The 14,279-nt window shown below is 42.1% G+C and overlaps 1 protein-coding gene across 1 annotated transcript in view; it reads right to left on the bottom strand.

Annotated features, from left to right (window-relative positions):
• Positions 1-14,279, bottom strand: part of LOC109910915 (brain enriched myelin associated protein 1) — a 94,992-nt gene that overhangs the window by 39,815 nt on the left and 40,898 nt on the right. The window contains exon 5 of the mRNA XM_048608581.1: positions 7,806-8,323. Within this exon, the coding sequence (XP_048464538.1) occupies positions 7,806-8,323 (518 nt within the window). The remainder of the gene's footprint in view (positions 1-7,805; positions 8,324-14,279) is intronic.

Raw genomic sequence — 14,279 nt, 5'->3', positions numbered from 1 at the left:
GCATGAATGCTACGAAGACCCAGCAGGGGCAAATGTTTCTGCCTCGCTTGCTGCATGATTCCCCAAGACGTGTGCCATGGAGGCTGGTTTCAAGACTAATGAGACAAAAAGCAGAAGACTGAGAGAAAAGTTGACTTGGGTCATGGTAGGTGCTCAAAAAAGATACTTTACTCAAAAATGGGAAAATTTAGCCCTTAATTATTTTCAGTGTTAACCGCCCCATGAATATTTTCCTCGTGGTGTCAGTGTGCATTTTAATTGTGATTTAAAGATCCTCAGTTATAATCATACATATCTCATAATTCAAGTTGGCCTCTGAATGATTCTTAACAGCATACAATAGATTTAACAAGCTACCTGCTGCTTGTCCACCTCAGTTCATGCTGCTACATTAGCATCTAAATTCAGTCCTATAAAGGCAAAAGGCTGTGTGTTCGACTTCTACTCCAGGATTTGAGCAAAGAATTCAAATTGGCACCTCAGTATAGTACTGAAGTACTAATGCATTATCAGAGTTTCTACCTTTGAGATGAACTGCTAAACGGGTTGTCTGTTTATGCGGACTCAACCATTCAAACAAATGCAAGTGAGTTCTTTCAGAATAAAAAATGAAAGAACTGTGGATGCTGTAAATCAGGAACAAAAACAGAAGTTGCTGGAAAAGCTCAGCATCTGTGAAGAAAAAAGAAATCAGCGTTAACATTTCAGGTCCAGTGACCCTTCCTGAGGAACGGTAACTCTGAAACCCGAAACATTAACTCTGATTTTTTCCTCCACAGATGCTGCCAGACCTGCTGAGCTTTTCCAGCAACTTCTGTTTTTGAGTCCTTTCAGTATGTGGTCAACATTCACCCTACAATGAATGCTTCCAAAAGCAGTCTCCCTCGTTCTGTGGGATCATGCTATAAAGATTGGCTACTACATCTACCTGCGGAGTAACACTTCAAAGACAAATAATTGAATGTGAGGTTCTTCAGAACACCCCAACGCTACATTAATGCAATACGTACACAAACTCATGCATGTTCTTTCTTCTGTTCTATAATTATATTTCAATTCCCTTATATCTGCAGAAATTGGTTGTCTGCAATGAAGGTTACTTGCTTATTTAAATAAAAAATAATGAGGCCTCAAAATGTGCTAACTGGATAGTAATTAAGGGTTTTTGAAATATTTAAGTATCTTTCATGTAGACCCATAGGGCTGAATCTTAGTTTTTTTGGCCATGCCTGAGTTGTGACGAGTCTTTTTGGATGGCTTTTCGCATGAGGCCCAGCAAGATTTCCTGCTGTATCTTACCAAACCCACTGCATTAACTACTTACTTTATCCCTAAGTAGTCTCTCTCAGTCTGATCTCTACCTGGTCAATGTGCCGTTCCCAGAATAATTCACCACTCAGCAGATGTCCATCGTCCTGTCTGCCATCCATTTTAGAAAAGGCTGCTATGCATCCAGACAAGCAATGGCATTCTGCATCTGCTCTGCTTGGTCAAGGACATTGCTGGGAAATATTGGAAAAGGACTAGAAGCCACTGTGACTCTCCGACAACGACCTGGAGGTCCCACTCTAGGGGCGGTTGAAGAGAACAGGCAGAGGAAGACATACCAGCAGATCCTGGTAGCCTGGTTGAAGCCACACCTGGGTCCACGGGGCAGAGGAATATGGAGGTCATAAGGTCAATTCCATTATTCTTCTCTCTTCTATTTCACACGCACCTCATCTCTGCTGTATTAACCTCCCACCAAGGCTCATGTCCTGCCAATCTCACTGCAGCATCTTCCCTCACTTGCTCTGACCCCACCAATCTTCCCTCACCATTAACCAGGCATGGCCTTTGAGCACGCAGCCTAACCAGTGTTTGACCACCTACTTAACTCTGACAGTTTAAGCCTACAGACGATACATTTTAATGAAAATGGGAAGCAAAGACCACTTCAGAAAGGGAAACTAATTAATTACAGCTACTGTCCTTGTCATGAGCAGCTCACATTCTAGTTTAGTACTGGCAGAGTCCTGTAAATATCTTCCACTCGACCTGTTTACAGATGTTAATATACACTTGTGGGACAGGTGAACACGAGGGACATCAGGGACACTACCACTACACTACAAGAGCCCCTCAGTGTGCTGTATTCACAGAGATGCTCCTTCAGATAAGATAGCAAACAGAAGTGAAAAGTGGAAGTTGCCAGTTTCCCAGAGAAACATATGTTGTTCTGTCACTGGACAGAGATGACTATTGGGTTTGCCTCTCCTGGATTGGATGGCTGCCATTTATGAAATAGTAGGCTGTTACGTTGTCATTGTTGGCAGTTTCTTCAATCAACATATCAAACTTGTTTCACAAGTAACCTTTTTGTCTTCTTCCAGAAACTCAGCACAGAATCAAGAGTTAGATTACTTTTGCAGTACTGAAGGAATACTGAGCAGATTACGTTATCTTAAATTTCTTTGGTCTCCACCTTAATTTGGTTTAGTATGCTGCCACTTAAAAATAGCAAGAATATTATGTTGGTTTTAGTCATAAATCATGACAAAATGTGTTCAAATTAGGTTTAAAATTATATGTCATTGAAAAGATGTTGGCACAAAGAATGTACAGAGCCTTAAAATTAATTGCAATGGACTATTTCCTTCTTTCTCAAATACAAACAGAACTTTAAAAAGTCAGAGATAACAAGGTGTAGAGCTGGATGAACACAGCAGGCCAAGCAGCATCAGAGGAGCAGGAAGGCTGACGTTTCGGGCCTAGACCCTTCTTCAGAAAGTCACATTGGACTTGAATCCTTAACTCTTCTCTCCATAGACGCTGCCAGCTTTCCTGAGTTTCACCAGAATTTTAAGTTTTTATTTCAGATCTCGAGCATCTTCTGTGCTTTGTTTTTATTTTAGTCCTATCCCTCCTTTGGAATTGATGCTACCGCACATAATCTTTGCCCGTTTATAAGAATATTCCATTTTGAGAGTGAGGTTTTGACAGTGCTTCAAGAATTTTTTTAGCTAATACTTTTGGTTTTCAACATTAGATATTTGTAATTAATTACCAAAAGACTTAAAATAAGAGAAAATTTCTTCAGAAGAAAATTGTCTTATAAGTTGGATCTTTTAATCACCAACAGTTGCTGAAGCAGAATAAGTTATTTTATAGGCGACGTAAATAGGGAAGAATATTAACAAATAGAAAGCAAGAATGAGAGTGGGATTAAATTAGATGGCTAAGTAATGTGGCACATCCAAATATGTGACATACCAAATTGATGTACAATGACACATTGCGCTGGGTTACGGTTTGTTCAGTACCAATGGCACTGATATTACTCTATGTACTGAACATACGGTATGAGCCTGAGATAACAAGGTGTAGAGCTGGATAAACACAGCAGGCCAAGCAGCATCAGAGGAGCAGGAAAGCTGACGTTTTGGGCCTAGACCCTTCTTCAGAAAAACGGTCTGAGCCTATTGTCTTATAACCAAATACCTATAAGGCACATCAGAGTTGAGCTTATTATAAAATTTATTTGAGATTTACGTTTTTCACTGAGGTTATGTCCAAAGACGTGCAGGTTAGGTGGATTTACCATGCTAAATTGCCACAGTGTCCAGGGATGTGCAGGCTAGGTGGGATGGCCATGGGAAATGGTACAGGGATAGTATAGGGGTGTGGGTCTGAGTAGGATGCTCTTCAGATGGTCAGTGTGGACTCAAAGGGCTGAATGGCCTGCTTCCACTGTAGGGATTCTATGATTCAACATGGAATAATGGTTACCATCACGAACCTTTGAGATCATGACGCAGTATTGAAATAATAGAGAGAGGGAAAGAGAGCTGAACAAAGATATCATGGAAGTGCAGTAAGAGACCCAGATTAGCGGCAGAGCTCTGAACAAGCACAAGGATGGAAACCCCTCTATCACTTCCAGACATGTTTCCAATATTATAAGACTGCAGCAGGAGGCAGGACAATCAGTGAAAATGCTTTGCCAGGGTTGCATAGAAGAGACCACTGCAATCAGGTCAGTTATGCAATCAGAACCATCACAGAAATTGTGTTGACCAGACAAGTGATGGATGAGGTTTCAGCTTCTTATGGCAAATTCCTGAAAGACTTTGATACATAATTCAGCATTTGAACAGCTTGATATATCAAATGGAAGGAAAACCCTGGGATATCCATTGATTGTTTCATTAACAACTTCTAAATGTTAACTTGCAATTGTTCACACAGTGATTTAAGGGATGAATTAATATACAACCATATAGTTCATGTGATGATGAGGCATGGTCAGATCTTTTAAAGTCCAAAGAGGAGTTAACATTCATGGCGATGGTATAGTCCTGAAGGCAGTTTGAGGTCTGGGAGCTGACTGGGGGAATTGTAAGAGGTGAGGTCATGGCTCTTTTGAAGAAGTCAAACAAATCAGTAGCATGGAGGCCTGAAATCAAAAAGTTCAGCAAAGCAAAAGTGCGCTAAAAATACTAAAAGTGCACAAACTGCCATTTTCAGCTGCTTCAGATGCAACAGGAACGAAGCAGATGAGTGAGATGATTGTCCAACCAGAGGAAGCTGAATGAGACAACCCTAGTTTACAAGGTCTAAGAGGAACAGGTTTCAAGGTCAAAGCTCTGATCATGACAAGATTAAAACAAAAAGGCAGAGACAGAACACGCCATACCTTGAAGAATTAATAAACACACTTTCTTAGCAGATCAGCATTCCCCAGGTTACAGTTAATCATGAGATTAGTCAAAGTTGCTGAGAAAGATAGTAATACAGGAATTAGAAAAAAAAAATTCCTAAATTATTTTCAGGCCTGAGTAAGCTGAAAGATGAATACTACATAACATTGCAGCCAAACACAGGACCAATTTAACTTCTTTACACCAAGAAAAGTATTACAATGGATAAAGTGAAGACTGAACTTGAAAAAATATAGCAAAAGGTGGCGTACTAATTTTTGATCAGGTACAGTCACTGGTCCTAAACCAAATCAGAAGGTCACATGTGTAGAGACGTTACCCATATTAACCGGGCTACACAGACAGAAATTCATCCAAAGTAACAAGCTGCTGATAACTTAGCAAAATTGGCCAAGTGTACAATATTCAATAAAATAGACGCGAACAGTGAATTTTCTGACAAGTACCAGAAATCAAGAATATTAACTACCTTTATGATGCGCTTTGGTTGATACTGTTTTAATCTGGAATAATTTAATTTGGAATAATATGAGCACCTGAAATATTCTAGAGGCCTGTATCCAATCTAGTCCAAGGAAATGAAGGAATAAAATGCCACATTGATGGTATCCTCACACATGGTTCAACAAAGCAGGAATATAGCTGTTGAGTTAGGGATGTTTTGAAAATGGCAGTGTCTGTTGACACACACAGTTCCAAAGCTGTCACATCATCATGTAAGAGCTCAATAACTGCACTGTGCATGTACAGAGGAGAAGCACAGCATTGAAACAGGATTCAGCAGGAACAGTGAGGGAGGGAAGTGATGACGCAGAAGGGGGACTAAGGAGGTTGAAGGGGTGTAAGGACATGGAAGGGAGATGGTGGACAAGGGAAGAGGGGAATGGGGATGAGAGAAGAAGGGAGTGATCATGCGGGAGGGGGTGGAGTGAGAACATGGGATGGTGGAAGTGAGGACATGGGATGGTGGGAGTGAGGGCATAGGATGGGGGAGTGAGAACATCATTTGGGGAGGAGTGAGGGCGCAGAAAGGGGGTAGTTAGGCTGCGGAAGGCAGGGAGTGAGTTGAAGATTTCTTGAAGATTTGCATTGGATAACTGAGTTAGAACTCTTTACCTCAGTATTACAAAACTTACTGTCATTAGGGAAGAAATTGCAGCAAGTCAGAGAAATTCAAAGTAGAGAGAAAGAATGTCTGCATTTCAGATTTATCAGATCAGTCATGATCTCACTGAATGGTGGAACAGACACAATAGGCTGAATGGCCTACTTCTGCTCCTACATCTTATGGTCTTGTGCCTGCACTAAGTGGCATAGCAAGGTAACAGTATCCCAGTCTGAGGGGGCAAAGTGTAAAAAAGCAAGGCAAATCAATGCAAGGCAGAAATGCTGTGAGCATTCAAGCAGGTTCGGAGTGAGTGAGCACTAGGTTACCAGTGAGGAACCCACAGTAGCAACCTGGTCCAGTGTATTTCCTGAGCACAAAAATGTCCTTCTTGCAGCTTCACAATGAAAGCTGCCAGTGCAGCCTGAGGTGCAGCAATGAAGTGCAGAACCATCCTGCAAGTGAATTGGAGATGAGCCAGGAGGGTTCTTAGTGGTTGGTACATGTCACATGCCAATGGATGCGAAGTGCACATGGCCAATGCGCATGGAGCATACTCTGAGATGTTGGTGAACTGTTTTCAACATGGAGGTCAACCAGAGCAAGTTGCAGGTGCTTGCTCTGGTTTCCTTGTTGAGTTTTCCTGACATCTAACTTGTTTGGCAAGCTTGATAAGATGGGAGGCTCAACGTTAATGAGGTGCTTTATGCATCAACAAAGTGTTTAACAAGAGATAACCTCGCCAATTGCTAACTTGGGCTGCCTGGTGAGAATCTCACCATGCTGCTTGGGACAAGGCTGAAAGATGAAGCAAACAGATCTTGTGGATAGGAGTTTGTGTGCACCTATCTCTGGGACAGAAGGTCTAGGTTCAAGTCCCATCTGCACCAGAGGTGTGCCCTATTATGCCTGAACAGGTTCATTAAAGATATCTTAAAGATGGAAAGAGGTGATCTCAGTGTCAAGATGAGAATCACTGGACTTTTTGTCCATTTCTGCCACATGTCTTGCTATAGACCACTTCGTTCAGACCCTATAGATTGCCCCCCCATTTTCTAATTTCTGACTTATTAACTGAATTTATTTTTCAACAGCTGCAATTGTAGGATTTCAATTCAACTCCACAGAACATTTGCCTGTGATCCTGAACTACTAGTCCAGTGATCCACGGGTACCATAACTCTACCATGAGAAAATCCTTTGACAAAGATAACAGAGACTGGGATCTTGATTACTGAATCTTGGAGAAAATGTACCTTCTAAGATGACAAAAATAATGCTCTATAAATGCTGCCATGTAATGACAGCTATTCTGTTACTAAGTCCTCTGGTCTGTCTTCAATATGACATCAGGAAGCAAATGCATAATTTGGGTAGAATTACAATTACTGCCATATCGGAAAAGGAAACACAATTGTCACATACTGCTGACATATACAAGCTCCTTTCATAATCCAATAAAGGTCCTAATACCTATTGGAGGATTCTTTTTGCCCTGTGATATATTGGTTAGCAAATGTGTTCCTCTTGACGCCACATTTAATAAAAGTGGGCTGCAGCTTGCACACCTCTAAATGTCTGCTTCTCTCCACTGTCCCTTTGACCTCTGATTTCTGTTTAAATCCTCCTATCTCCTAGCCATAATTCTTCAATCCTTTTCCTCAGCCTCTTCTCCCTGAATCTCCACTAACCTGAGGCTCTCTGTCATGCTATCAACTCTTTAATCTTCATTTTCCCATACCAGGTTACTGCTTGTACCACATTGACTCAATGTTCTGGAGACCCAACACCTAATATCAGGGCTTCCTGACTTTCTACACTGAGGAGCAGAAATTTTATTAAGTGCCCACCCAAACACGGACCCTTTCTATCCCGTACATTTTAATTCCACTACTTTTAAAAATAAAAGTCTGCAAACAAAACAATATTTCAACAATTTTAAACTCAGCAATTCCAGTTGTAGATGTTGATTTAACTGAAAGGAAGTAGGTAGTACTCACCAAATAATGCTGCACGTTATCCAGTCTGTGGATAAGTTCAGTAGCTTCACTATTGGCAGCAACTGGCTGACTTCCAGCAGTCTTCAGATTTCCCTGATTCTCATTTTGCTGTTTGCCCTTATCGCCTTGTTTGAACAGTTTTTCAAAAAAGCTTACTTCTTTTTGCTTGGTTTCATTCACAGCGTGTTCTGGTGCATCTGATGATTCAGTTGCAGGCTGCTGCAGTTGCTTTTGTGAGGAGGATTCTTGAAGATCCACTTTATCAACTGATGCTGCGTTCACTGAGACACTCTCTTGATTGGTTTGGAGCTTTGCCGTTTCTGACATTGGCCCTGTAGAAGGGTCATTAGTACGCCCTGGTACAGACCGAGAAAAAGACATGGAAAACCTGGACTTAGAAACTGTCTTGGTAGACTTTTCAAGTTCTTTTTCCTCTGCATTAGCATTAGCATTTTTCTCCATTGTTGCTTCTGATGTGAAAGTCCCGGTGTCCTGCTTAACAGCTGCTCCTGAGTCTACTGTAAATAAAAATATGAACAAAGATCCTGTTAACAATCTGTCCAATGTTATGGATATATCCGGGCTTGATACATCTCAGGCCTTTTTAATTTGAATATGTCTACATTTACCTGGCAAAAAAAAGGCCTCAGATTTAACCTACTGCAGTCTGAATCTGCTGCCTCATTTGTTGTGTGTTCCCACATTTTCTGTTTTCTCTTTCAGATATCCTGCATCCAAAGTTACTCGCTTTTTGTAGAAGTGAGAATTACTCAAAAAAAAGACAAAATACAAGGTTATGAAACAAAGTTCAAAATTTTGATTTGAACACTGGAAGTGTGCTGAATATTAGCATGTCAAAATGTTAGTGCTTATTGTTGACGGAGGGTGAGATAAAGCCCAGAAAGAATTAGAAAGTAGACATGTATTTGGGGCAGGTTCAATGTGAGTCTGTAGCTGTATATTTAATAGTATATTGGAGTATGAAAGCTGTTCCCTTACACCAGAGAGTGGCTAACATAGTTCCAGTCTTTTACATAGGAAACAGGGCAGACCTGGCTAACTACAGACCACATTAGCTTGACATCAGTATTGGATTTGGCAGAACTTTCTAACAAGCATCAAGACATCACATGGCTGGTAGTGAGAAGGACACTACCTATGAGGTCCTTCTTGTACGCCCAGACAATCTGCGCCACGGCACGCTGCCCTCGAAGTGGCTACGGGTGGGGTACAGACTGTCACACATCTCCTGCTGGAATGTGCCTTTGCAAAGGAAGTCTGGAGAGGGATGTAGTGGTTTTTGTCCCGAGCAGCTCTGTGACACAGGACTCTGTGCTTTATGGTCTGTTCCCCGGGATGCACACCGCGACAAACATCAAAAGCATCTGGAGGATAATCAATTTGGTGAAAGATGCTCTTTGCTCTGCCCGAAACTTGTTGGTCTTCCAGACCAAGCAGCTAACCCTGACTGAGTGTTGCAGACTGGCCCATTCCTAGGTCCAGGACTACATGCTGAGGGACGCAGTAAAGCTTGGGCAGCTGCTACCAAGGCACAGTGGGGAATGACCATGGTCTAAGCTTTTTCTGCCGAAATTAAATGAGGGTCCATTCGGTTATCAGCCTCTCCCAGTGCCTCAAATATATGTAAATATAGTATTGTTCAAGTAAGAAATGCCTGTGGTTTGTTTGTTGGATAGAGTCAAACTCCAATGTTTGTTTAGGCAGCACCAGAGGAACAGGAAAGCCAACGCTTCGGGTCGGGGCCCTTCTTCAGAAATTCTTCTTCTCCATTTCTGAAGAAGGGTCCCGACCCAAAGCGACAGCTTTCCAGTTCCTCTGATGCGGCCTGGCCTGCTGTGTTCCTCCAGCCCCACACTTTGTATCTCTGACTCCAGCATCTGCAGTTCTTACTATCTCCAATGTTTATTTGTTTCTTTATATGCTACTGTACAGAACTGAACTGCTTTAGGGACTATATATGTGTGTCAAGATATTTTTATGACAACAGTTTATTTTTGAAATAAAAAGAAGTCAATGTTGGATAAGATGTTTGAGGGAATCATTATGGATGCATCATATAGCGACTTAGATAAAGAAGGCCAAGATTGCAATTTAATGCACCTCCCTCCACACAGATATGAGTTTGGAGCAGGAGGCTGTGGGCTTATAGGTATTTGATCAGTTATAGGCAGGGGACATGCCATTCAAAAGGGATACGCAGGTCTGTCTGGAGCTTTCCAGGTGAGAGAGGGAGGAGCAAACAAAAAGTCAAATCATGATGGTAGAGGACAGCAGGTGAATATCACTGTTTTACCACGTATCAAATTCAAACAGTAGTTTTGAATAAAAGCTGGAAAAATTTACTGTTTGAATAAATCAATATTCCATTCCCAATATACAAATACACCAGCAGCTTTCCCAACCAGTACAATGCAGTCGCCTGTCTTTTGCATTGTGGGGATGGGTCGTGGGCCTAGGGCTTTTCAGGCTATTCCAATCTAAGGATGATAGAGGAAATAGATGGAAGGAGAGTCCAGGAGGGTGGCATTGAAAGCCACTCCTTTGTCCTGGCTTCAAATTCCCTCTCCCACCCCCTACCAACATTGCCTCCCAATCCACAAATCCCACTCATTGATTTCTGTGCCCCCCCACCCCAACACTTCTGGAAGACTTACCTCTTGTGCTTGCTGCTCCTGGAAATTCTAGACCAGCAACCACAACCTCTGAAGGGGCTCCCGGTGACTGCCAGTCTCTGAGTGACCAAATGCTTCATCTGGTGCAGGACCCGAGAAGTGATTCAGGCACCAAGCCCTCAGGTGACTAATTAAATGCTTGAAAGGCATAAAAGACAGTGGGCTTTCCTGTTTATTGGTCCTGGCTGACGGGTGGTCCTGACCATTATTACACCCACAACCACACTATGATCAAAAACCGAAAGCTTCTGTTCCTTGTCTCGAAGTTGCTGAGCTGGAGTCCCAGTTGAAGCCTGGCATTTGTGTGGTGCAAATGTTACTTGCCAATTGTCAGCCCAAGCCTGGATATTGTCCAGATCTTGTTGCATTTGAATTTCCCATTTGTTGACTGGGACTCCGTTCAGGCCAGGGACCTAGATGGCGAGAATTTGTTAGGTGCACCCAGGAGGATTTCTTTAAGCAACATGTAAATAGTCCAATTAGATAAGGGGTATTGGGGAATGAGCCTGGCTAGATGATCGAAGTTTCAGTGGGGGAGCATTTCAGGAACAGTGACCATAATCCCATAAGTTTTAAGTTAATTATGGATGAGGATAAGAGTCATCCTTGGGCAAAATTACTAAACTGGGGGAAGGCTAATTACCACAATATTAGGCAGGAACTGGGGAATGTAGACTGGGGGTGGCTATTTGAAGGTAAATCCACATCTGGGATGTGGAAATCTTCTAAAGGCTAGTTGATTTGAGTTCACAGCCAGCATGTTCCTATGAAAGTGAAGGATAAGGATGGCAATATTTGGGAACCTTGGATGACAAATGAAATTGTGAACTTAATCAGAAAGAAAAAGGAAACATACAAGAGGTTTAGGAAACTGAAGACAGACAGAGCTCTTAAGGAATATAAAGAAAACAGGAGAGAAGTTAAACAAGGCATTAGGAGGGCTAAAGGGGGCATGAAATGACATTCGTTAACAGGATTAAGAAAAGTCCCAAAGGTTTTTTATATCTGTATAAGGAGCAGGATGCACTCTAGGGAAAGGGTAGGACAAAGGATAGAATTTATGTGTGGAGCCAAAGGATGTGGGTGAGGTCCTTAACAAATACTTTGCATCGGTATTCACACATGACAAGGACATGGTGGATGGTGAGTCCAGAGAGGGTTATGTTGATATTCTAGGACATGTTGATATTAAAAAAAGTGGGTTGGTGTTTTGAAAAACACTTAGGCAGACAAATCCCGAGGACCTGATGGAAACTATGCCAGAATATTGAAGGAGGAGAAGGGGAAATTGCTGGGGCTTTTTGCAAAATCTTTTTTATCCTCTTTCGTCAAAGGCAAGGTCCCACAGGATTGTGTAATAGCCAATGTTGTTCATTTGTTTAAGAAGGGCAATCTGGGAAATTTCAGGCCGGTAAGTCTTACATCAGTGGTAGGGAAATTATGGAGTAGATTCTTAGGGACAGGATTTATTCACATTTGGAAAAATATAGACTTATTAGCAACAGGCAGAATAGCTTTGTTCGGGGAAGGTCGTGTCTCACGATTTTGATTGAGTTTATTGAGGAAATGACAAAGATGATTGAGGGCAGGACAGTGGATGTTGTCTACATGAACTTTAGCAAGGCCTTTAACAAGGTCCCTCGTGGCAGGCTGATACAGAAGGTGAACTCACATGGGATCCACAGTGAGCTGGTAAGAGACTGACTTGGTCTAGAAGACAGAGAGTAGAGGTGGAAGTGCATTTTTCTGACTGGAAATCTGTGACCAGTGTTGTTTCACAGTAAGCAGTGCTGGGATCCCTGTAGTTTGTTATACATATAAATGATTCAGAAAGGAATGTAGGTGGTCTGATTAATAAGTTTGTAGATAACACAAAGGTTGGGGAGCTGCAGATAGTGAGGAGCATTGCCAGAGGATACAGCAGGATATAGATATGCTGGAGAGTTGGACAGAGAAACAGCAGAAGGAATTTAATCTGGACAAATGTGAGGTGGTACATTTTGAAAGGTCTAATGCAGGAAGGAAGTATTCAGTAAATGGGAGAACACATAAGCATTAACATGCAGAGGAATCTAGGTGTGCAGGTCCACAGTTCTTTAAAAGTGGCAACACAGTGGATATGGTGGTCAAGAATGCTAATGGCATGCTTGCCTTCATTGGTTGGGGTATAGAGTGTTAAAACTGGCAAGTCATGTTGCAATTGTATAGAACTTTAGTAAGGCCACGTTTGAATATTGTATACAGTTCTGATCACCACACTACCAGAAGAATGTGGAGGCTTTGGAGAGGGTACAGGAAAGGTTTACCAGAGTGTTGCCTGGTTTGGAGGATAATAGCTATGAGAAAAGATTGGACAAACTTTGTTTGTTTTCACTTGAACATCAGAAGCTGAAGGGTTGACCTCATAACGGCTTACAAAATTATGAGACACATGGATAGAATGGATAGTCAGAGTCTTTTTCTCGGGGTAGAAATGTTAATTATTAGGGGACTTGGGTTTAAATTAAAAGGGGTTAAGTTTACAGGTGATGTGAGAGGCAGGTCTTTTAGAGAGAGGGTGGTGTCTAGTGTTGCCAGAGCAAGTGCCTGGAATGCACTGCCAGAGGAGGTGGTAGAAGCAGATACAATAGCAATTTTTAAGAAGCATCTTGACAGATACATGAATAGGCAGGGAATAGAGGAACATGGACCGTGTAGACGCAAAATGTTTTTTTATTTAGAACGGTGTCATGTTTCAGGACAGGCTTAGTGGACCAAGGGCCCTTTTTTTGTGCTGTACTGTTCTTTGTTTGTTGCTCTTCATTAGTTAGGTGGTTGTTTTTGTCTGGCGGAGACTCGATGGGACGAAAGGTCTTTTTCTGTGTTGTGGACTTCTATGACTCTACAATTCTCTTGTGGGGGACACCAAAGCTATAGGATTGCCACCAATAAATCAAAAAGGAAATTCAGGAGAAATTTCTTGGGACAGATGTTCCCAGCACCAATCAGGATGGAAATGAGGTGGGACTACAAAAAAGTGGTGCCACTGCTTGCTGACTGCACTGCTACCTCTGCTCCCAACTCGACCAACTCCCCAGAGAACACGGAAGGTATGCAGTAAGGGGAAAAATAGAGAGCAGGTGGGAAAGTGATTTCTGACGTTTTGAAATGTTGATGGATGGAGAAGTCGTGGGCAGCTCTGAAACTGACCAGCTGCAGCGTAGTAGCAGCACTGAACAGGTTTATTGACGGAAAAAAATCAAAAGTTTTAACATAAACCAGCTGAGCAGCAATGAAATTTTAATACCTAACCTTGCCCTTGTAGCACAGTTCTCTGTTTGCTCTGGTCATTTTGAATATGAGAATCCTCTTTTATTATTGAGACCACATAGCGACACCAGCCACCACAATGGCTGCCAATTTGAGTCAGCATATAGTCCACTTCCCTGGTGCCCTGTCTCCCAGCCATTAGTTGAACAGCAGTCCTGCTTGTGAACCAGTGAAAATCCCTCTTCCCAACAGGCAGGCAATGGAGATAGGATCAGTGAGGATTTATCCCACCTCTCAATTCCACATTCAATGGGAAACTATGGCTCCTTGACTCAAGAGGAACCCATTGTCATAAGGAGTGATTGAAGCAAATACAATGAATGCAGTGTGTGTGTGTGAACATACATGCGCACACACAGGACAAGGATATGAGTGAGAAAGGAACAGAAGAAACCTGTTGAGTAAGAGTAGGAGAAGACTCTCCCAAATTGCTACCATAATTTCAGCAGGAACTCTGAAGAATTGGCATAAA

Source organism: Rhincodon typus, chromosome 19 (genome assembly GCF_021869965.1).
Source record: "Rhincodon typus isolate 14 chromosome 19, sRhiTyp1.1, whole genome shotgun sequence".
In the NCBI taxonomy this organism is placed as follows: Eukaryota; Metazoa; Chordata; class Chondrichthyes; order Orectolobiformes; family Rhincodontidae; genus Rhincodon; species Rhincodon typus.
The sequence above is the reverse complement of the archived record's forward strand: the minus strand, read 5'-3'. Positions and strand labels throughout refer to the sequence as shown.